The 23852-nt window shown below is 46.9% G+C and overlaps 1 protein-coding gene across 1 annotated transcript in view; it reads left to right on the forward strand.

Annotated features, from left to right (window-relative positions):
- The first annotated feature begins 345 nt into the window (after positions 1–345).
- LOC147976264 (uncharacterized) overlaps positions 346–23852 on the forward strand; it is a 57592-nt gene continuing 34085 nt past the window's right edge. The window contains exons 1-2 of the mRNA XM_087520799.1: positions 346–378; positions 1287–1361. Coding sequence (XP_087376925.1) covers positions 346–378; positions 1287–1361 — 108 coding nt within the window. The remainder of the gene's footprint in view (positions 379–1286; positions 1362–23852) is intronic.

A 23852-nucleotide genomic window follows, 5' to 3' on the forward strand; every position in this document is an offset into this window, starting at 1 on the left:
AAGCAGCCCAGGACGTGCTTTCCAAAATCTGATTCCGCTGCGGGCCAAAATCTGAAAAGGTTGTATCAGCTGGTTTGCCAAATGACCTACATCTTTTTCAAATCAGATTTTCCACAACTGTTTTTTCATAGCAGATTTTTCACAGCTGCTTTTAGAAATCCACAGCCGAACCAAACAGGGCCATTAGCAGCGCATAGATAGATAGCCGATTTTGAGTTCTCAAATGAATGCATAGGAAATTTGTAATTTTATCTGGCTGTTTGTCTGATTTTGAAGAACATTTGGATCACATGTCTAATCTGTCTCACTCATTTTTGTAGGTCACAACCCTTCCTTCACTGCACTATGGATACACATGCATATACTTCTGCGCCGGAGGTACTTGCTCTTCTTACATGCATGTGACTATGTGAGATACTACTAAGAAGGGCAATAATTTACTAGTAGTACTTGTTATCATGCGTATTAACGACTGTCTAGCTTAGTTTTTTCCACAATGATTCCGTTACTTACTGCTTCTTTTATAGACTTATTTACGCTGCTACTTGATTCTTTCCGTATGCATACAATTGATGGTCCCATCCTCACATTATAAGCAGTGCAGTTATTTCTGTCTAATATTCTTATTAATGTTCGTGCATCCTATTATGGGCCAAAATATTGGTGCGAGTCCAATTTACAAAATATCACATTCTTCTCTGTTTAATGATGGCTGTGTAACAACAAAGACGTTTTTTTATTGAGCCTTGTTTGGAAATTCTGCATGTAACAGCAGTTGATTTCTTTAATATCAGTTATACGCAAAAAATGTTGTATGCAGAAAATAATGTCATTCGGTCTTAAATGGCTTGCTCCGATTCACATATGCGCAACGGACCGTTGGAATGGTTGTGAACATTTGTTTACCATGAACCTGTTCAGTATTGTCAATTCTGGCTACCCACAAACTATATGGCATGCCAAACTATATCACCCAATCACCAGCCCTTGTAAGTGGAAACTTGTTGGCAGGACTAGTGTCGATAGGTCAGCAGTTTTCAGCATAACGTTATTTATAGTGGAACAGACTTGTCGTGCACTTGGTGCTTTGTTGTTCCGGAGTAAATGCCACCTTTCTGCAGCACGGTAGCCTTATTTTCATTCATATATTGGTGCAATTTCTGCTGCAAGGCTTTGGTAGTCTTTTAGTTTCTTAACTGCTCCATGTGATCATTGGAAGATTTTGATTTACTGTACAACATGCAGTTGCTAAATGATAACTGATATTTGCAATTGTTGTGTTACAGGAAGAACAGGAGGCTTCTCGGAAGTTAAGGTTGCATGTCAGTGAGATAGAAGCAGTGCAAAAACAAAATCAAACTGTATGTTACCCATCCGTTCCACCTCTCTTTTTTCCCTATCTGCTTTAAAAGTAATGGAACCGTGTTATTTGCAATCCAATGCGCAGTGAAGAATGAGAGAACAGCCAAAATATTCCTAGTGAAAACGAAAAGTTCCAAAATACCACTAGCAGTTTTTTCATGGCAAACTACCACTAGTTACTAATTGAAACTATCATGCTCAAAGAAAGATATATATGCCCTTGCACAATGTTTTGTTCATGAATACAAAGTATCCATCTCATACCAAGTACATAGGCGCTGCTGATTTTAATTTATCTAGCTGCCATGATGGAGTTCAAAGAATGAGTATCTGCATACACGTATGCAGCTTCTATCATGGCAACCTCCAATTCCACTTCATTTTCTGTCAGGCTTGAGTTTTGTCAGCTTCGTGGTCATGGCAGGCGTCGTAGTTGTGATCTGCTTGTTGCTCCTCTTGTCCCCGATAACTCTGGGCTACCTCTGTCCACACCCAGTCCGATAGGGGCGTTGCAGCGGCGTCTCGGACGGCCAGGCCTTGGGCGAGGCGGTGCGTGGATGCGGCGGCGGCTGCATGGCGAAGGTGGCGGGTGGGCCGATGCGGCATGATGGCGGGGTGGCTGGTGCCGGTTCCGTCAGATCTGGCGCTTGGAGTCGCGGGCTGTGAGCAGCGAGGACCGCTGTCCTCCGTCGTGGCGGCGATGGTGTCGGCATGATTGAGGCAGCGGTGTGGTGGCGGTCCTTGTACTCTTGTCGCATGACAACAACGATCTGCATGATCGGTCCTCCTCGATCTGGCCGTCGACGTGTTTCGGAACTACTGATGGAGATCTTGCCCAAGGATATCTGGATCGGATAGTATCCGGTCGTGCGCGTCCATATTAGCCTATGTGGCTCCAGGAGGGCGCGTCGTGAAGCTCTATTGTTTGTTGACACCATGGGACATGTCGGCATCTCGATTTTCATGGCACAGACAGCGGCGGAGAAAGTCTTGATGGCTAAGATCGGAGGATCAGTAAGGCGGAGGCAGCCTTGTTGGCAATGGAGTCAGCCAGATGTTTGATAACTAACAGTAGCAGCAGTGTCAAGTGGGGGCGGCAGCATAGGAGGATTTCATTTTTGGTGGTGCTCCTCAGGCGCCGAGTCGTGACTTTCAGGGTGAAAATCTAAGATTTGGCCTTCATTGCTTGTGCCTGGCAATTGCCTTGTTGAAGGTATTGTTTTGAGAGCTCGGTCTTTCTCCAGGTTGAAAACCTATGTTCTTGGATCGGGCGACGACAGCTCTTGTGCACTGTTTCCTTCTTGAAGGCGTCGCTTTTGGAGGCCTTTTATCTTTTCCTGGTGCTGTCTTTGCTGGTGATTGTATGTTGATGCTGAGAGGAGTTGATCACTTCGGCAAGGCCATTTTTTCCCTTTCTTTCTTTTTCTTTTCGGGCTGTGTGCATCCTAGATGTCTTTGTGACTTGTTGGTACAGAAGCCGGGTGTAATTGGTATCTTCATGATATTAATATATTCCCCTTTTAAAAAAAAATTAACTTGCTCAGAGGCAGAACCTTCCGTGCATTAGTGTAGTATCTCTTGGCTCTTGCTCGTGTGGAGAAGCGATGATAGGCCCCACCCGTGGCCCTTACATTCCTCGCGGCTCCTCTTCTCACCACGTAACTGCTATGGCAAATGCTTGGCGTCAATGTTGTTGGTCTTGTTGTCCTCCTGCATAGTATGATATTGGTACTTTAGTAGTGGTGCATCTGTGGAAGGTGATGTCGGGACGATGCATCATCGATGGGATATTGAACCCGTAGAAAGCCCACTTTGTGTAACAGGGGAAGAACACCATGAGCCTGTAGGCTCTCGGGGTCATCTGCTCGATCCGCGCCGCAATGTCAATGTGTGGCACGACCTGCATGGGGTCCTTGGCGAAGCTCCAGGTCGCGTCCATGCTGCGTTCATCCTCTTTGTATCATGGCGCGGGGGTGGGAAGAGGTTGGGGTCTAGCGCTGGGGCGTTGTGGCGAGCAGACGGTGAGAGGCGGAGTGGGGACGAGCAACGGAGTGGGCGGGGCGACCAATTGCCTGACAATGGCCTCCCAAGTCAAAGATAAGGCGTGTTCCTCTTAAAGACCTCGTGGTGGCATGTGGGAGCTATCGGGCTAGGGTGGCTCTGGTGCGTTCTCTGTCTCTGGTAGTGGAGGGCCCCGATCTGGATCTAGGATTCCGATCTCGTCGTGTTCCTCTTGAAGACCTCGTGGTGGCACGCGGGAGCTACCGGACGAAAGCTTTGTGCTCTGGCGCCGGCGATGGCGCCGCTCTCTTCTTGAAGACGTCGTCGTAGTGCTCCCCTTCGTGTCCGGGTTTCGAGTGAAAACCTTTTATCCATTGTGGACTCGGCAGCGGCGGCGCGTTGTCGTGGAGCTTAGCTGTATTAGGGTGTGGCATGGCGTTGTACTCAGTTCTTCCGGTGTTATCTTTCGGTAGCATAGTCGCTTGCGGTGTGTGTGTTTCGATTATTCTAAGATTGGCTTTGCAAGAGAGCTACCTCTCCACCTTATATCGTTCGGCCATGTACTTTGTGCGGTTGTTGCTTTATATATAAAGCGGGGCAAAAGCCTATTTCAAGAAAAAGTCAAAGATAAAGCACGTGCCGGTTATCTCTATGCTTGGATGGATCCAAGGGGGGGCGAGACCCCCCTGACGAATTTGTTCTCCTGTAATAGCGATTAGGCTGAACCGTAATTAGGCATCCTCTGGACGATTTCGCCCCCCCTCCCCCCCTCCCCCCCTATCCCGTGTAAGCAATGTGAAGCCCAGAAGAGCATAGACCCCAGCCCATGTGCAGCCAATAGTACGTCCACGGAAACCCAGCAAAATAAAAGGCCCACTCTGGAATACAAAGGGGCCAGGGACTTGCCAGCAGCATCACGCCTCGCAGTCGATTCGTTCGCTAGCTGCAGCCATCAACACGATATTAGGCTCCAACTAAAACAAAAACACGAGTTCAGATTTAGTTTTTTTTTGCATATTGCAAACCTTTTATGGTTCTGTCGGTGCTCATCACTCATAAGAGCTCATGTGTGGTGCTCGCCTCCCCTATACTGAATTTCCTGGCGTCCCTTTGTCTACGTTCATTGTATTCGTATTTTCAAGAGGCCACTGTGGTACCCCCAAAGCTATATAAGGGGAGGATCACGGCCATGAAAAAGGACAAGTTTTTTAGACAAGTGATAACCCGAGCAGTAGAGGAGAGGAGGAAGAAGTGCTCGGGCCAATACACTTTAGTCACTTAGCCATCCCCGAGCACTCCCCATGCAAGGCGAGCACCTGTAATCTTCAGTATATCCTCCACATAAACCATACAAGGCATGAGTAGGGTATTATGCATCATTACGGCCTGAACCTGGTTAAAAAAGAGTCATGTCTTAAGGTGGTGATTTAGCTAGTCGTTTGTCTTGAGTGTTTTAGCCCCTGGTCGAATCGTAAAAGGGGTCCCCTGATCCCTGATATCGTGAGATCACACTCCGACAGTTCCCGATCGGAGATCCATTCTGTCACTTTTTTGGCAACTTCATTCTCAAACTTACTCAAGCGTGCATGGTGATGAGTTAAAGGAGAAGTGTATATTTGGTAACTTAGAAAAACTGACAACTGAGTGCTATGTTGACCAGGGATTTTGATTGCCATTGATGGTAGTGGTATTTTGGCATGAAAAACTGAAGTTAAATGCTATTTCAGCACTTTGGTTTTTACTAGTGGTATTTTGGTACATTTGGTTTCACTAGTGGTAGTTTTGCTATTCTCTCATTAAGAATTTCTTATTTAAATTTGAAATACTACCTCCACTCTGCTATATCTTGCCATGTCCATGGGAACGGAACAAGAAATCTTAAATCACTCGATATAAGAAAAATGTGCCGAAAAGTAACCATGCATACTCTCTATTAAACAACCCACTAGAAGTATAAAACTTTAAATCCTCTTCCAAAACATTTAAATAGGGGTAGAATCGAAACATCATAAAAGCCATAGTATGTGTCGGATTTCGGGTTCCGGCAAAACCCTTGAGGTTCGAACACTGGGGTGCGCTCAAAGATCTCTCCCCCTCTCTGGCTCGCACACTCCACGATCTCACGGCCTAGCTGATGCGACCCAGTCTTCGGAGAAGAGGGAGTTCAAGGGGAGGTCTGATCTTCACGGCGTAGGATCGATAAACGGATGGGGATAACTAGCTGCAAGCAGCCAGAAAATGGAAAATAAGAGATTATGACCCGACGAGGAGGAGGCTCATCGAAGCTTGCAATCCGAACATTCGCCGATCCACAACCCGCAATACTACCCCACACAACCACGCTCAAGTCGTGGAGCACGGGATAGGTGCAATCCGCAAGGGAAACCACAAACTCTAATCCACACAACACGATCTAGTCGTGGAGCACGAATTAGGAGCAATTTCTCAAGGAATCACGAGAATAAGGATAACAAGAGCTCTCCAATCTCAGGAAGAGTCTATGTCTTTGGTCTTTGATAGAAATGGCAAAAGTCTCCAACGAAGGGAAGAGCTAGCCTATTTATAATCGGGACAACCCCCTGGATAGGTGTGAAAGAGAACTAGCTTCTAGAACCATCTCTGTTTGACTAAATGGCTTCAAAACTTAATGAGGTAGCTTCTGGAATACTCTCGTTGGAGGTGGTTGGCAGTTCCCGACCAAACATTGTTCACTGGAGTCAAACAATGTTTTCTTCAGCAGCAAACTCGAGTTCTGGAAACCTTTCGCAAGTTGGAATATGCAAACTCGTACGAAACATTGTTTCGTCAGAATTGGAACAATGTTTCTTTAGCAGACAACTCATTCTTCATGAATTCCTAACTTTGTTCCTTCGCCATAAAACATTGTTTTGCACGGACTGAAATGTGTTTGGTCTTCTTCGATATTGCACCTGAGGTCAACCAACAACAAAGGAGGTGAAGGCACAACCATGATCTCATGGTCAAATGATAAATTTAAGTTAGCGTTCACGTGATCATGTATTTGCATTGCGCGACTTCTTGTAATTGGACCGTTGATGATTGTTGGTGTGGTATCCATGGCTGGGATGTCCTCATCATCCTCCCCCTCTTAAAAGGAGTCGTCCTCGACTCTAAGGGTTGAATGGTTTTCATGTCCTTATCATCCTCCCTCTCTTGAAAATGAGTCGTCCTCGACTCTAGCTGGTCATCACACAAAAGAAAATTGGCCAGTACAAAGAAACAATGCCAAGATTTTATCAAATGCTTAAGTTTAGCTTTCACCTTTGCGAACTTCAAATGTTTTGTTTGACTCAGAAATTCTTTCCAGCTAACATTTCCATGGAGTACAAACTTGTAATCAGGCACATCCATGTTTGTATCATCCTCCCTCTCTTGAAGAAAAGTCGCCCTCGACTTCCTTCGGTCTACAAAATAATAGCACAAGGACAATACAAAATATCTTGGCCAAGTAAAAGTTGAATAAGCAGATTCAGTTTTTAGTTTTATTGGCTCCTTAATGCTTTCATTATGATTAACAAAAGGATATTGTTTGATGGATGACATAGCAATCATCTTTTCTCTAATTTCATCGCGCCAATGCTTCAAGAATTCATAAGCGCATACCTCTGGGTGCTTCAAGATGAATGATCTCTTTTCTTTTACCTCACTAAGTACCTCCATGCCTTTTGGAAGATCACTTGCCCCACATGATGTTTCTTTGATGGTACTCCAAGTGCGCCATAATTGTTCATGGATCTCATCCTCCCAGCGCTGTAGCAGAGCAGCTAAGTATGATTTTTGCATCTGCACATACTTCAAATGAAGAGAACTTTGTGAATGGTTAGTACTTGAATATTCTTCTCTCACTTCATTTGGTGGATCACTCAGCTCTTTGATATTGTGTGTAAACACTGCAAGCTCAGATTTGGTGGACTCACACAAGTCACTAATCCTCTCACATTGATGGTGTGGTATAACACCCATCTCTCTAATCTCATGTTGGACGTCCTCTACCTCACATTTGGTGGACTCACTCACCTCACTTCTCTTATCACTCTCATTATGTGGAATGTTGGGAAGTGAACACTCTTCCTCACATATGATGGAGTCACTCAACTCACCTCTCTTATCATTCTCAATATGTGGATTTTTGGGAAATAGACATTCTTCCTCACATTTGGTGGAGTCACTCAACTCACCCCTCGTAGCACTCTCAATATATGGAATTTTTGGAAGCGGGGCGCCCAGAACCAAGTTGATTTGGTGGTCAATGCCTCGCTTCAGCGGCAATCTGTGTGGCACCTCCTTGTGAAGCACATCCCCATACTCCTGCAAAAGATCCAATACAACAATAGGAAGAGTTGAGGGTAAGTCGTTAGCAGCCAATAAAGTTTCCTTATACATGGGTACAAAGAATGGAGTATTAGGTTCTCTCAATGCCTGCATATCCCTTTTTCTAGCCATCATAACTAATCCCTGTTTTTTCGGGGCTTGGTCATATTTGGCTGTTGAGCTTTTGGATGTGGAAACACTCCCTCACTATGTTGGTGGCTCACTCGTTGTGTATGATCACTCTCTCCCATTTTCTTTCCCTTTCTTTTCATCTCATCAAGATAGACTTCCGCGGGTGTCATGGGCAGCCAAGTGAACTTTTTTCCTTTATGGAAAAAACATAAGCGATTCACATGCTCGCTGATTTGCACATCACGGTCATGTAACCACGGTCGCCCAAGAAGCAAGTGACAAACGTGCATCGGCACCACATCACACTCAACATCATCATGATATGTCCCAACTGAAATTGGTATTTGCATGCTGCTAATCACCTTAATTGCGCCACAATCATCCAGCCATTGCATGCGGTATGGGTGTGGGTGACGTTTTGTTTGCAATTGAAGTTTCTCGACCATCTCCGTGCTTGCAATATTGTTGCAGCTGCCACTATCAACAATCACTCGACATATCTTTGAGTTGATAAGGCAACGGGTGTGAAAAAGATTATGCCGTTGCCCCTTTTCCTCCTCCACAACCCGGGCGTTAAGTGAACGACATACAACCAAAGCTTCTCCATCAAATTCCCCATGAGATAAAATAGTTCCTCCTACTTCCCAACCTTGCTCCTCTTCCACTTTATCATTGCCACCTTCATGGTCATTGTCAGACTCCCATTCACCTCGTTCATTGAGGATCATAATTCTTTTGCTGGGACATTTCGAAGAAATATGACCTCTTCCTTTGCATTTGTGGCATTGAATGTCGCTACTGCGTGTAGAACTCTTTTCTGGAGGTGGAGCAGAGGATACTCCTGCTGTAGCTAATGGCCTCTTATCTTGATTGCGAATAGCAGGTGAGGAAGCCGTCGAGGCATGTGGGTGCCTAGGTGGTGCACCCTCAAACTGAGAACCATATGGCTGTTGTGTTTGCTGCCATGAGCGTGTGGTGGTGCGGCCTTGAAAAGCACGAGTACGACCATTACGCATATTTTTCTTCTCAACTCTTATAGCTTGATGTACCACATCTTGTATTGTATCATAACGAAACATCTCCACAAAATCTGATATTTCATCATTCAGCCCATGTAAAAATCTTGTCATTTTCGCCTCATCATTTTCACAGGTTCTTGTCCGAATCAGCAGCACCTCCATCTCTTTATAGTACTCCTCAACAGTGCGGGAACCTTGAGTGAGCCCCTGCAACCGCTTGTACAATTGCCTCTCATAGTATGATGGAACAAAACAACGCCTCATGACTTCCTTCATCAAGGTCCAGCTGCGGATATGATTATTACCTGACATCAACCGATCGTCTTGCAGCTGATTCCACCATGTAAGAGCATAACCAGAGAACTCCATAACAACAAGATCAACTCTATTGGCTTCAAAAAACCATGGATGCGAAAGATTTGGTCACACTTCTCTTCCCACTCAATATATGCATGCGAGTCCTCTTTTCTCGTGAATGATGGCACATGTAGCTTCACTCTTGCTTGGTTGTCACGGTCATCCTAATCACGACGGTCATAATGATGACTATTGCGACCAAAAACAGCACCACGGCAAGGCGGGGAGTAGGGTTCATAGTCCCCCATGCCTTCATCTTCGTCACCATGCTCGGAGAGATCTTCAAGGGAGATGGCATCATCATCATGTGCCGCTCGTCGCCGGTGATCAGCAGCAAACCCGCGGGGGTCATGGCCTCGCCCGCGAGCTTCTCCTCCATGCAGCCCACCCTCATGGGGGGCAGCAAAGTCGCCACGTCTCCGTTCAGCACCAATAGCAGGGGCGCCGTGGGCAGCAGCTCTTGCCGCTCTTCCACGACCAACATGGTGATCGTCGTTTCCTTGACGTTGCCGGTTGTCGGCAGCCAGCGAGGTAGCGGGGCTGTGTTGGTGTTGATCCCCATTACCCGCGATAGGAAGATGACCACCGAACATCCTTCGCATAGCTGCAACTATACTCTCCTCAATCATATCACCAAGTGCTGCGCGAGTTTTTGGGAGAGCATCTTCCACATGTTGATGTCCATGTACACTCGAGTTGGATCCTATCATGTTAACTCTTGAAAACAAGTGGAAAAGAAAAATATATGTGGAAAACACTCGACTCACCTTCTTGCTTACCCAAATTCTAATGATTCCTTGGCGGCTGTGCGGAAGTAGCAAATCAGGAGTGGACGGGCGAATGAAAGGAAGGAAGCTGACGGTTTCTAGCACTACAAAAAAAAGACACATCCGTGACATTTTGGGCTGAACGAATTTTTTTTCTGTCATACATATGACACTTCTATGACGATAATGGTGACAAAACCCGGTATCATCATAGATGTGGTGGGCTCCTACTTCTATGACAAAATCATGACAGAAAATTGGCTTTTCGTCCTGGGCGGGCCGGAGACGCAGCTGCATGACATTCTTTGGGCCGTCCATGACGGAAAAAACCATGGTAGAAGCGAGGGCGAGGAAAATTTCGGGGAGTTCCCGGTTACGGTGGGAGGTCGGGGGCCGCGCGATGCGCGCTTCTCTCGTACACGTACGCGCATGTGTGCGAGGCGTTGGCTCTAACTGAACCCGAGCGAGGCGTTGGGCTCTAACTGAACCCGAGCGATTGCACTGCAGGCTACGCGTTACTGAACCCGAGCGATCGATCGATGGCTGTTAACTGAACCCGATCGAGCGATTCCTTCGCTACTGCTGCTAACTGAAGCCGATCGATACTGCCTCTGGATGAACAGTGAGCGTTGCGGGGGGGGGGGGGGGGTTGGATGAACAGGACCCCGTGGTGTTGCCTCTGGATGAAGAGGACCTCGATCGATCGAGCCGGTTGGGGCTGGATGAACAGGACCCCGTGGAGGGCTGAATGAATAGGACCACCCCATGGAGGGCAGGATGAACAGTAGCCCGTGGAGGGGTGGTTGAACAGGAGCCTGTGGAGAGAGCTGGTTGAACAGTAGCCGGTGGAGTAGCGCGCGGTGGAGGCTAGATGAACAGGAGCCCGTGGATGAATAATTGCAGGTGGAGGCTGGAGGAGGTCGACGGTGGATGAACAATAGCTCGTGGAGGCTGGAGGGGGTCGACGGTGGAGATGAACAATATCCCGTGGAGTCCTGTTTTGCGGTACGCCACACCCCTCCCGATGAACAGGACCCCCGTTTCGACTGTAGCGCTCCAACACAAGTCCGTTTCGTCCGTTTTGCGGTACGCCACACCCCTCCCGATCAACAGAACCCCCGTTTCGACCGTAGGAGGTCCGTTTCCTCCGTTTTGCGGTACGCCAGACCCCTCCGATGAACAAGATCCCGTTTTGAACGTGGCCAGTCGAACACAAGGCCGTTTCCTCCGTTCTGTGATACGCCAGGCCTCGTTTCCATTGCCTGTTCCGTCCAAGCCCTCCCGATGAACACGACGCATTCTGTTGCCTCCCCATGAACACGACGCATTTCGTTGCCTCCCCATGAACCCGACGACGACGCTGTTTCTCCGTTCCGACCCAGCCATGTACACGAGCCCTGGCTGGACGTATGCGCGAGTAGGCGTTCAAGACCCCGCCCGTATGTACACATACGTGGCCGTATTTTCTTTCTTGCACCCTGGCCGCCTCTACTACGACACGTGCGCGCCTCTACATCCACCAGTATATATGTACGTACACGTTCGCGACCAGAATGACAACACTACGTACGCTTTGACCAGGTGGGTCCCGACTGTCAGGCACTTCCTTGCGTGCGAAGATGTAGCTAGTGGGTCCCAGCAGTCAGGGGGCGAAATACGGTGGCCGTCCGGTGGGTCCCTGCTGTCAGGTGGAGGAATAATTATTTTGCACGTAATAAGGAGGCACTTCCTTGCTGCGGCCATGGACCCAGCTGTCAGCCTCTCCACGTACAGTCCACGTCCGATGGAAGATGTTCCTTGACCATGTTGACCACGCTGCGCCGAGAGCACCGGGGCAGTGGACGACGGCGAGGCCTAGGAAGGGGACGACGCGGAGCCGGGGAAGAGGCGGCAGTGGATGCCCACGCGTAGAGGAGTACGAGGGTTCACTGGTTCGCTGCTGTGTGAGGCTGCCGTCGCCGCAGAATAACAGTGGGTGTGGGTGAGTAGAGGGATGGCCTGGCCAGTGGTGGGAGTAGTAGGGGGCGGTGAGGCCTCCACCACGTCGCAGCCGGCCACGGGAGGCAGGAGCACGAGGCACGACCGGCGCTGGTTTGGGTGGCTGGAGCAAGAAGACCAGAGGTTGAAGAATGTAACGCCCTCGATGCGGCTATATCTCCCACGTGTTGAAGCACGACTTAGAGGCATAACCGCATTTAAAGTAATGTCGCAAGTGAGGTAATCTTCACACAACCCATGTAATACATAAGGGAAAGAGATACATAGTTGTCTTACGATCACCACTTCACACAATACATGAATAAAGCATTACATCATCCAGATACAATCAAGGTCCGACTATGGAACCAAAATAAAAGAAGACTACCCCAAATGCTACACAGATCCCCGATCGTCCCAACTGGGCTCCACTACTGATCAACTGGAAACTGAACAACATAACTAACACGATCTTCATCGAGCTTCTCCTTGAGCTCGGTTGCGTCACCTGCATAGTATCATCGGCACCTGCAAGCTGATTTTGGAAGTATCTGGTGAGTCACGGGGACTCAGCAATCTCGCACCCTCGCGAGCAAGACTATTTAAGCTTATAGGTAAGGTAAAGGTATGAGGTGGAGCTGCAGCAAGCGACTAGCATATATGGTGGCTAACATACGCAAATGAGAGCGAGAAGAGAAGGCAAAGCACGGTCGAGAAACTATGATCAAGAAGTGATCCTAGAACAACCTACGTCAAGCATTACACCAACACCGTGTTCACTTCCCGAACTCCGCCGGAAAGAGACCATCACGGTTACACACGCAGTTGATGTATTTTAATTAAGATCAACTTCAGGTTTTCTACAACCGGACATTAACAAATTCCCATATGCCCATAACCGCGGGCACGACTTTCAAAAGTTCAAATCCCTGCAGGGGTGTCCCAACTTAGCCCATCACAAGCTCTCACGGTCAACGAAGGATATTCCTTCTCCCAAGACAATCCGATCAGACTCGGCATCCCGGTTACAAGACATCCTCGACAATGGTAAAACAAGTCCAGCAAAGCCACCCAGATGTGCCGACAAATCCCGATAGGAGCTGCACATATCTCGTTCTCAGGGCACACCAGATAGGTCAAGCTACGAGTAAAACCAGCCCTCGAGTTGCCCCGAGGTGGCCCCGCAGGCTGCCCATTTCGGACTAACACTCAGAGGAGCACTGGCCCGGGGGGGGGGGTTAAATAAAGATGACCCTTGGGCAGGCCTACCCAAGGGAAAGAAAAGGATAGGTGGCAAATGGTAAAACCAATGTTGGGCCATGCTGGAGGAGTTTTATTCAAGGCGAACTGTCCAGGGGTTCCCATTATAACCCAACCGTGTAAGGAATGCAAAATCCGGGAACATAACACCGATATGACGGAAACTAGGGCGGCAAGAGTGGAACAAAACACCAGGCATAAGGCCGAGCCTTCCACCCTTTACCAAGTATATAGATGCATTAATTAAATAAGAGATATTGTGATATCCCAACAAAAATAACCATGTTCCAAACATGGAACAAGCTCCAATCTTCACCTGCAACTAACAACGCTATAAAAGGGGCTGAGCAAAGCGGTAACATAGCCAAACAACGGTTTGCTAGGACAAGGTGGGTTAGATGCTTGGCTTAGCAATGTGGGAGGCATGATAAAGCAAGTGGTAGGTATCGTAGCATAGGCATAGCAAAAGAGCAAGCAACTAGCAAGCAAAGATAGAAGTGATTTCGAGGGTATGGTCATCTTGCCTGAAATCCCGCAAGGAAGAAGAACGAGTCCATGAAGAAGACAAACGGACGCAATCGAACGAATCCTAACAAACGCGACCTTATCGGAACCAACCCGAAGAAGCAACACCGGAAAGAAGAAAACAACATAGTAAACAACCATCACATAAACATGGCATGATGCACAACCAAGTATGATGCATGACCGGTTTAAATGAAGCATGGCATGGCAGAGTGCACAAACAACACTACAAGTTAAATGAAGCTCAATATGCATCGGGATGCATATTGGCAAAACACCACAATCCATTATTTAGTTCAATCTCGTTTATGTACCCAACAATATTAAATGTTGTTAAGCATGTCAAGAGGTGAAACATAAAGGAATTATCTATCTAACCAATTTTAAATGGGGCCAGATATAACAAACAACAAATCCGGTAAATCCCCATATGCATTTAGCAATTTAATGCAACAACAATTTTAAACATTCTAATTGTTGTTATCATGATGCGGATGACATGAACAAATTTATGCAAGGTTTTATGACAAAGTTAACCAGAGCATATTATGAAGCATTTGCCATCGTGGCGGAAACGAAAGGGGTGCTACGGCAACGACAATGGAAATGGTGCCACGGCAACATTCCGGTTCCGGTAACTCGATTGAGATGCCGGTGCAAAAGAAAATGTGACGTGAGCGTGTCATGCAAGATGGTGGGGTGGTCCCGGATACCGGGTTCCCACGGGTTGACGATGGTGCCAAGCAAGGGAAACAACTAACGTTCACGGGAGGATACAACATCCAAACATGCATCTCATACAACACATGCATTCGTTCACGGGTGGTCGTCTCGGGGTTATACCTTCGAAGCGTGCAAACGGGACGGTTCTCGTTCGGTGCCAAGTAGAGGAAGTAGACGTTCTCGGGACGTTCGTACTGGAAGTAGTGGTACTATCGGTCATCGGTGATCAACGGGACGGTAGTGGAAGTAGAGGTACACGACGTCTTGTCGAAAATCACGGCGGCGGTAGTTGTACCCATGTTGTTGTCGAACTTGATGGAACCAATGTCCTCGAGGGTAGTCGTGGGAAGTAGTCGTACTCGCAAACTTGTCGGATCCACGGCGACGGTAGTTGTTCATGGTGCTTGTGACTCGCAGTTCTTCAGGCAACGGTAGTTGTACACGTCCGTAGAGGTTCGGGGTCACGACACGGAGCTTGACGTCCACGGGTTCTTTGCGGGTCGACCGTAGTGGTTTACGTTTTGTAGCCGTTCGAGTCATCGGTGGAGGAACTTCTCACATCATCGAGCGTAGTCCACCTTGGCGTATCAGTGTGTAGGGATACTTAGACGTCGTGGTACTTGGCGATTTCAGAGACAGCGAAAGGCGAACTCGGCGATTTTGTTGACCTGGTACTCGGTATATTCCCTGTTCGAGCAGGTACCGTGACAACAGCTCGAGGCTCGGTCGACGGGGACGACGACAGAAGGTCGCAGACACGAAGCAGGGGCGTGGCTGGACTGCAGCGACAACAGGACGGTGAAGGATGAAGTGGCCGGCATCGGACTTCGCGAAGCAGGGGAGGCGGAGCTCCTACTCAGGGAGGAAGGGGCTTGGTTCAAGCAAAGGTTGCGGAGGAGCTGGCCATGGTGTCGGGCAGGGGTCCCCGAGGTGGTGCAGGTGGCCCATGGCGAGGTGCAGCGGGACAGAGCTCGACGGAGCAAGGTGGTGGAGGTGCTCGACGCGGGCCGGCTCGATCCGGTCGGATCCGGCAGCTGGGGTCGGGGATGAGGCTGGAGACGTGAGGACGAGGCGGGTCGACATGGCGGCGCGGCTTGCCCTAGCAGAGGAAGTCGAGGCAGGAGATCGCGGAGGTGGCCGGGGCGGCAACTTCGATGGCCAGCCGATGAGGCCGTGGCGTTGGCGCAGAGGAGATGCGCAGCTGCACTTGTGGGGATGCGGCTTCGCAGCAGCTCGCACGGGAGGACGAAGGAGCGGAGGAGAGGACGGCGCGGGGTCTGCAAGATCCGGTGAGGGGCGGCGGCGTCTCGAGCTCCTGGATCGGGTGCACCGCGGCACTGGAGGGAGGACGAGGGAGGGGAATCGGGCACTGGGAAACGGGAAGAGGGCGCGACGAAGCTCTCTCTCTCTCTCACGGACGGCTCACGAGGGAAGAGGGCATCGGGCAGGGCTCTCCCTGGCGGCGCTCGAGGAAAGAGATGGGGATCGATCGGGATTGGGTACGGTTAGGTTGGGGCATGGCTGGGCCTAGGGATGGGCCTAGGAGAAGATGGGCCGACGTGGTGGAGGGTTGCTGGGCTAGCTACCACGCATAGAAGAGGAGGGAGAGAGAAAAGAGTAGGGCCTGGCAGAAAAGAAAGGTTCTCCCCCCTTTTTTTAATTCCAACACAAGAAGGAAAAAAAGGAAGGTTACAAATTTATTTGAAGGGTCAAATAAATTCGAATCAAGCTGGAATTTGGCATGCGGCTACTAGGACATATATCAAAGCACCACAACTAGAATTGGAGTGAGCAAGATTGCAAAGTTTCAAATTAAAAGCATTTGAATTTAATTCAAATGTTTTGAACAAGGGGGAATTTTGAAGTGCCCAAAAATGTTTGGGTTTTTGGTGGAGCTCCAGAAAATGACGAAAGGATATATGGCAAAGTTAGAGGTCAAGAGTTGTGATAACAAAGGCATTGGGATTTTGCAAGTGTGTTATGGTGAATTTCAAATTAAAGAAATATTTAATATAGCTCCCTACTATGGGGAGGATATGTGTTATAAAGAGAACTCACCATGTGAATTCCCTCGATTTAAATGGATCAAAGATCCATGCCATTTATTTAGTTGAGTTAAAAAATTGCATGATGGCATGATGACATGATGCAATGCACACGATGCAAAGATGAATGCAATAGACAAAACAAATCACAGAACGAATCTCGGAAATCCTGGAAGGCATCTGAAGCTCCGGTCTTGGGGCGTCACAAAGAAGCACTACGGCCATTGGATGGACATCGTACGGTCACTGGAGGTAGAATCATGCATATTGACTAAGTTGACAAAGCCCTCCGTCCCCGTCAACTTAGTAGGCCCACAAGTCAGCCTGCCACTATACTGGGTCCCAGCTAACAGGGGGAGTATTCATTTTTTGTGCGTAATAAGAAGGCACTTCCTTGCGTGCGAAGATATAGCTGGTGGGTCCGAGCTGTCAGCGGCGGTAACGTTTTTTTCATGAAATACAGAGGCCCTTTCGGTTGGTCCCTGATGTCAGGTGGAGGAATCATTATTTTGCGCGTAATAAGGAGGCATTTCCTTGCGTGCGGCCGTGGACCCAGTTGTCGGCCTCTCCACGTAAAGTCCACTTCAGATGCATGTCGGTCGTTGACCACATTGATCAGGCCGCGCCTAGAGCACCAGGGCGGTGGACGACGGCGAGGCCTAGGAAGGGAACGACACGGAGGCAGGGAGGACTTGGTAGTTGTTTCCCACGCGGAGGGGAGTACGATGTACGAGGGTTTACTGGTTTGTCTGCCGTCGCCGGAGAATAACAACAAGTGTGGTTGAGTAGAGGGATGGCTAGGCTAGCGATGGGAGTACGGTGGGGCGGTGAGGCCTGCGCGGCAGCAGAGCCGGCCACGGGGAGGAGGGAGCAAGCAGTCCCGCCGGCGCCTGTTTGAGCGCCTGGAGCAGGAAGAGCAGAGATTGAAGAAGCACGACGGCCGTTGGATGGCCATCCAACAGTCACTGCTTGTGCATCAACCTTTTTTTAAGGAAAGCCTCAAATATGTGGAAAACAACATACAACCCATCTGCCATTATTTCTAATAATTTACAGCCCATTTGCTAATTATTAAGGTTTTTTGGAGCCCATATTCTTTTTGTTAGCATTACAGCCCATATTGCGGCCACGGTTAAAAAATTATACGAAATTTTGCATATTTCGGTGCGGTCCGAACTGTTTTTAATCCCGAAATTTCGACTCAAATTCAAACTGATTTTAAAAATAAATGTATATCAATATAAAATCCAACAAATTATCCATGCATAAAAATTAATGTAATTTCAAATCTCGAATGAAAAAAGATATTTGAAACTAATTGCCGGTTTGATGTGTTTTAAAAATGTACAGCCCATTTCTCATTACTGATGGGCCATTTTCTCGGCCAGCCAAATGAAAGCTCTCCTCGTTTTGAACGATTTGCAACCCAATAGGCCCGACAAAGCGACTTACTTGGCAAATCACAAAAAAACTGGGCTGTGGCCGTGGACCCAGCTGTTAGCCTCTCCACGTACAGTACTCTTCCGATGGAATATCGTTCACCACGTTGACCACGCCGCGCCGAGAGCACCAAGGCGGTGGAGGACGGCGAGGCCTAGGAAGGGGACGACGCAGAGCCGGGGAAGACGCAGCAGTGGATGCCCACGCGGAGAGGAGTACGAGGGTTCACTGGTTCGGCTGCGGTGTGAGGCTGCCGTCGCCGCAGGGCCTGGCTAGCGGTGGGAGTAGTAGGGGGCGATGAGGCCTCATCGGCAGCACAGCCGTCCACTGGAGGCAGGAGCAGGCGGTCTCCCCGGCGCTGGTTTGGGTGGCTGGTGCAAGAAGAGCAGCGATTGAAGAAGCAGCAGGACTGTTCGATTCAAATCCAACGGTTATTGCTGCTAGAATCTTTTGTTGACTAAGTTGACAAGCCCTGCGTACGCATCAACTTAGTAGGCCCACAGGTCAGCCTCCCAACCGGGGTGCCCCAGATGTCAGTGGGAGGAATTATTTTTTTCGTGTAATAAGGAGGCGGTTGATTGCGTGCAGCCAGGCCAGCGGAGGGAGTAGGGTGGGCCGGGGAAGCCTGCGCGGCATCACAGCGGGCCACAAGAGGAGGGAGCAGGCAGTCCTGCCGGCGCTAGTTTAGGCGGCTGAAGCAGGAAGATCAGAGATTGAAGAAGCACGTTGGCCGTTGGATGGACATCCAACACTAACTGCTGCTAGAATCGTGCGTTCACTGAGAATGCCTTGCATAAACAAGTCAGCCTCGAAATCTGTGACTTGTACAATCCATTTGCTATTATTTTTATAATTTTTACTCAGTTTCTAATTCATATGGAATTTTTTGCATCCCGTTTTCCATTTTTAGAATTGCTGACCATTTTCTGGTCAGTACCAGGGTCAAAAAATTAACTAAATATGTGGGAAATTTTGAAAATTCGCAAATTTTTGCTGGGAACAAAATATTTCTTAATCCAAAAATTAATAGCCATACTAAAACAAATTTTGAAATAAATTAATACTATGTCATGTTAAATCTAATGAAATACGTATAAGATATCAGTGAAGAACAAAAACAAAAAAAGAAACTTATATCCCATTTGCTATAATTTTTTTGGAATTTTCAACCCGTTTTGATATTACTTTTAACAGACATTGACCATACTCTTAAGCCAGGCCAGAATGCATCCCTCCTCGTCTTGAAAGATTTGCAGCCCAGTAATTCGGAGAAAACAAATAGGCCTAGCTTGGGTATTCTTCAAAAAGAAATACTAGGCTACCTATTTTCCCAAAGAATTGGTGTATGAGCATTTAGTTTTATTTATTTATTTACTTATTTATGTTTAGGGGACCATGAGCATGTACCTGGGCTGGATTCATGTGAGAGCCTCCCTTCCAGCTAATTATGGGCCTCTCTATTGGGCCTTCATCAGTGGGCTGCATGTTATCAACAATTGGAAAATGTGTTCCGAGTTTTAAAAAAAATGTGTTCCGTACGATAAATAGTATGCGCTACGTACGGTACGGGGCACTAAAGGATCGAACCGTGCAACGACTTCCAAAACATTGTGTTTGTCGTTCTAACAACACATTTATTCAACCAACAGACGAAATATACTACTGATTGTACATTGAAAATAGCAGCAACAGCAACCAGGGCTGGGGGTGCAACAGAAGCAGTAAGCAGGCCAGAAGAATGAAGACACAACTCTATCTTCCAAACCAAACATCAGCCATCATTACAAAAGGGATACCAAAAAAGGACAAGTGTATGAATCAAACTAAATAAAGATCCTACTACACCAAGTGTACGCATCTAACTAATTGGCTCAGTTGGACGTTACTATTTTTTTTCGAAACGGAGGCAAAAGAATTGCCTCGTCGATTAATTAAGAAGAAGAGAATTGCCTGGTTAATCTACGGAAAACCAGGCTAAAACCAAAGACGTTACTATTTATTAAGTTGCAGTGGAGTCGCAGATGGAGAGGAGTGGGAAACTTCACTCGTTCGGGTGCGCGGCAGCACAGCCGCGGTGCCATCCACGGGAGACAGGAGCAAGAACAGAGGTTGAAGAAGGAGCACGGCTGTTGGATTAACATCCAACGGTCCAGCTGCTAGAATCATTTGTTGATTAAGTTGACAAAGCCGTGCGTACACGTCCGCTTAGTAGGTCCACAAGTCAGTCACCAAATCTGACGGGTCCCAGCTGTCAACGGGATGAATAATTTTTTAAGCAAAATAAGGAGGCACTTCCTTTTGTGCGAAGATACAACCGTTGGGTCCCAGCTGTCAGGTGGAGGAAACATTTTTTTTCATCTTAATAAGGAGGAACTTTCCTTGCGTGTGACCATGGACCTCGTGGGTCCCAGCCATCAGGCTCTCCACGTAAAGTCCTCTTCCGATGACTCTCGTTTGTTGACCACGCCGCACCGAACGCAGCGAGGCGGTGGACGACGGCGAGGCCCCGGACGGGAACGACTCGGAGATGGGAAAACACGGTAGTGGAGTCGCAGATTGAGAGGAGGAGAAGGGTTATAACTGGTTCTGTTGCGGCGTGGGGCTGTAGTCTGTGGAGAATAACAAGAGGTGTCGAGGGGTGGAGGGATAGCCTGGCCGGCGGTGGGATAGCGCTTCGCAGCGATGCGTGCTAAGCAGAGCCGCTAGCCGCCGGAGGCCGAACCAAGCGGTCCCAGCAACGCTAGAGGAAGAAGACGAGAGATTGAAGGTGCATGCCGGCCGCTGGATATAAATCCAATGGCTGTGGATGACACAATCATTTGTTGACCAAGTTGACAACGCCCTGCGTAGGCTTCGACCTATTGGCCCACATGTCAGCCTACAAAAATGTGGCATATATAATGCCCATGTTTTCTAGAATGTACAGTCCATTTGCTGGGCTGAGTGAATAAATAATTTCGCGTCAATCAGGCCCATTTATATTTTCTAAGAAATCCCAGCCCATTTGCACTTCCTTGAAATACACGTATTAGGTGGGCTCGTTATATATACTCCCTCCGTTCGGAAATACTTGTCATCAAAATGGATAAAAGGCATGTATCTAAATGTATTTTAGTTTTAGATACATCCCTTTTTGTCCATTTTGATGACAAGTATTTTCGGACGGAGGGAGTATAATATTATGTTAGAAGGAGCAATTAATATCAAAGAATAAATCGAAGAGGCACATTTTATATATATATAATTAAGAAATTAGCGAGTTATTGCTCAAAATAAAAATGAGCGCGTTATTATTAAATTGGTCCTTAAAATCTTCGCAAGCTTTTGTACGCAATCACCAGGATTTTCCTTGCCTGTGAGTCAAAAACAACCAGGATTTTCCTTGCCAACTTTCGTTAAACATTTACTTTTATAAGTTGGGATATTTTTATAATGTATATATAAGTCTCTATAAAATATACGATAATAGTAATAATATAAATATATATATATAATGTGGTTAGAAGGGAAAACATAAATTGGACACAACATTACTTTTATAAGAGACCTGCGTTTTATACCCCACAGTAGGCATACTAACAAGTTCACATACAAATACAACAGAAAAGGTAAACATTCATATCAAACTCAGGTTCACAGGACACGTTCATATCCATAGCCAACATTCACAATCAACAACTCAAAAGATTCATATATACACAAGCTCAGCATATCTATGCATCCAAATGATTGATAGATCACACGACAATATTCATACATAATTTACAAAAAGATTCAGATATACACATGTTCAGTATGTTTATGCATCCAAATGATTGAGATCACAACCAATATGATCCATGGACGAACTTTAATTACCTAGGGTACAGACTGGTAAATGGTGTTCAATCAGAGGTACTTCTTGCTAAAATTAGTTCTTGTACGAGTAAACTTTCGAGTACATAAGAGGCAACACAGATAATCTGAACTTTGCTTGTAGGTTTATCCTCAAATAGTGGCCTCGTGTCGAGGGAGGTTTGAGCAACTGGGCCACTACTTTCATCCAACCAGTTTACTGGGTCATCTTGGTCCTGTATCTCGCCAAAATTCTACATTGAAGACGAGAAAGGAGGCGGTTGAGAAAATGAACCACCCAAATTTTTTATGCAGTTCAACTGAAATGGAGCATCCTTGGCGTGTAGACTGATTAAGTGCCAGATGAATATGCGCGTCAACCAACTTGTCTGGAATCTTTAGACTCCATGCCATATAGTTCGCTACCATATGTGCCGATAACCAAAAGGCACAAGTTGGGACCAAAGACTGGACTGCGTTTTTCTGGGCTATGTACCAAGCAATATTTTTGGCGTTCACTCTCCTAACACTTGGAGTTTGACAATTGGTTGATGCCGGTTGATACTCGAATGAATATAGACACTTCTTGTCAACATCGATGCTTGTCTGAGTGAACTTTGGAGTACATAGCAGCAGCATAAGTACCTGCCCATCTGATCATTTTGTGCAGTTCTACTGAAATCACCCGATGTATTGATTTGCCTGCGAGTTTAAGCTCCAAATTACTCCTTTATGAAATCGGCAAACAGTAGCACAATACCAAATTACCAATACATATGACAGGCACAATAATCAGGATAAAGACCAGTACCAATCTGTGTGAGGTAGCATATCAATTACTATTTCCTTTGACTGGAAGCCGAGATAAGCCAAGCGACTGACAGCAAAGGAAGAAAGCATGCGGAGTTTAGCGACTGACAGGAAAGGATGGAAGCTGTCGAGGCAATGAAGCACCCAAAGTTTTTGTGCAGTTCCACCAAAATCGAGCATCCCTGTTGGCACATATATTGAGAGAGTGAGATTACTGTAGTAGTGGGACTAGTTTATGAAACATACACTAACACATAGAAGCACCCTCATTATTTTAATGGGTAAAGTTAGCAACATATTAGTCTTGCTTAAAGAGAGGTATTAGTTTATTTAATCAGTGCCAATTAGCTCAACTCAACACTCAAAGCATTGCCATTTATCATAGGTTGCAAAACTTTAACATGCAAAGATAAAGAAGTTTCTCATGACAGTAGCACGATACAAATAGAGATGACAACAAACTAATATGGATGAAGGCCTTAGGCCCGTACCAACCTGAGAAAAAAAGCTGATTCATGTAGTCCCACAAGAGATGATAAAGCACTCACTGGAATCACACAATAGTATATATTTTCGTGCACTTCAAATGTATGGTTGAAATCACTCTTGTTTACCAGTGCTGAGATTATATCGAAAGATTATCAAGAACTTCCAGCAGAGTTAAAGCACTGGCTGGGATACAGTTCATTGTATTGTCTTGTGTAGTTCCATTTAATGTATGATTGACACAACATGATCCCTGTTTGCACAAGTAGGAACAAGGTGAAACCTTCATTAGCTTAGTGAGAAAGGATAGGAAGACATTAGCATATTACTTAACCACTAGCATCAAATTCATGATGGACAATACACAAAACATTGCCTCATTGAACCAATGGCAATAAATTGACATGCAAAATAATAGCACTATTATGTCATGACACTAATAATATTCCCTCCCTGCTCCACCACATGATTCACCTCCATACACAAACATACACACGTACATGAGTCAGCATAGGGTCCTACTAAAGATTTGTTTAACTCCAATAGGAAAATTAGGCAGTAATAAATTAGTGGTACTTAAGTACTCCTAATTAATTAAGTGAGACAACAGAAGTGGAAGGGTGTCACGCCCTGGATGCGGCTATATCTCCCACGTGTCGAAGCACGACTTAGAGGCATAACCGCATTGAAAGCAATGTCGCAAGTGAGGTAATCTTCACACAACCCATGTAATACATAAGGGAAAGAGGTACATAGTTGGCTTACAATCTCCACTTCACACA

Source organism: Triticum urartu, chromosome 4A (genome assembly GCF_056163025.1).
Source record: "Triticum urartu cultivar PI428250 chromosome 4A, HENAU_Tu73, whole genome shotgun sequence".
Lineage (NCBI taxonomy): Eukaryota > Viridiplantae > Streptophyta > Magnoliopsida > Poales > Poaceae > Triticum > Triticum urartu.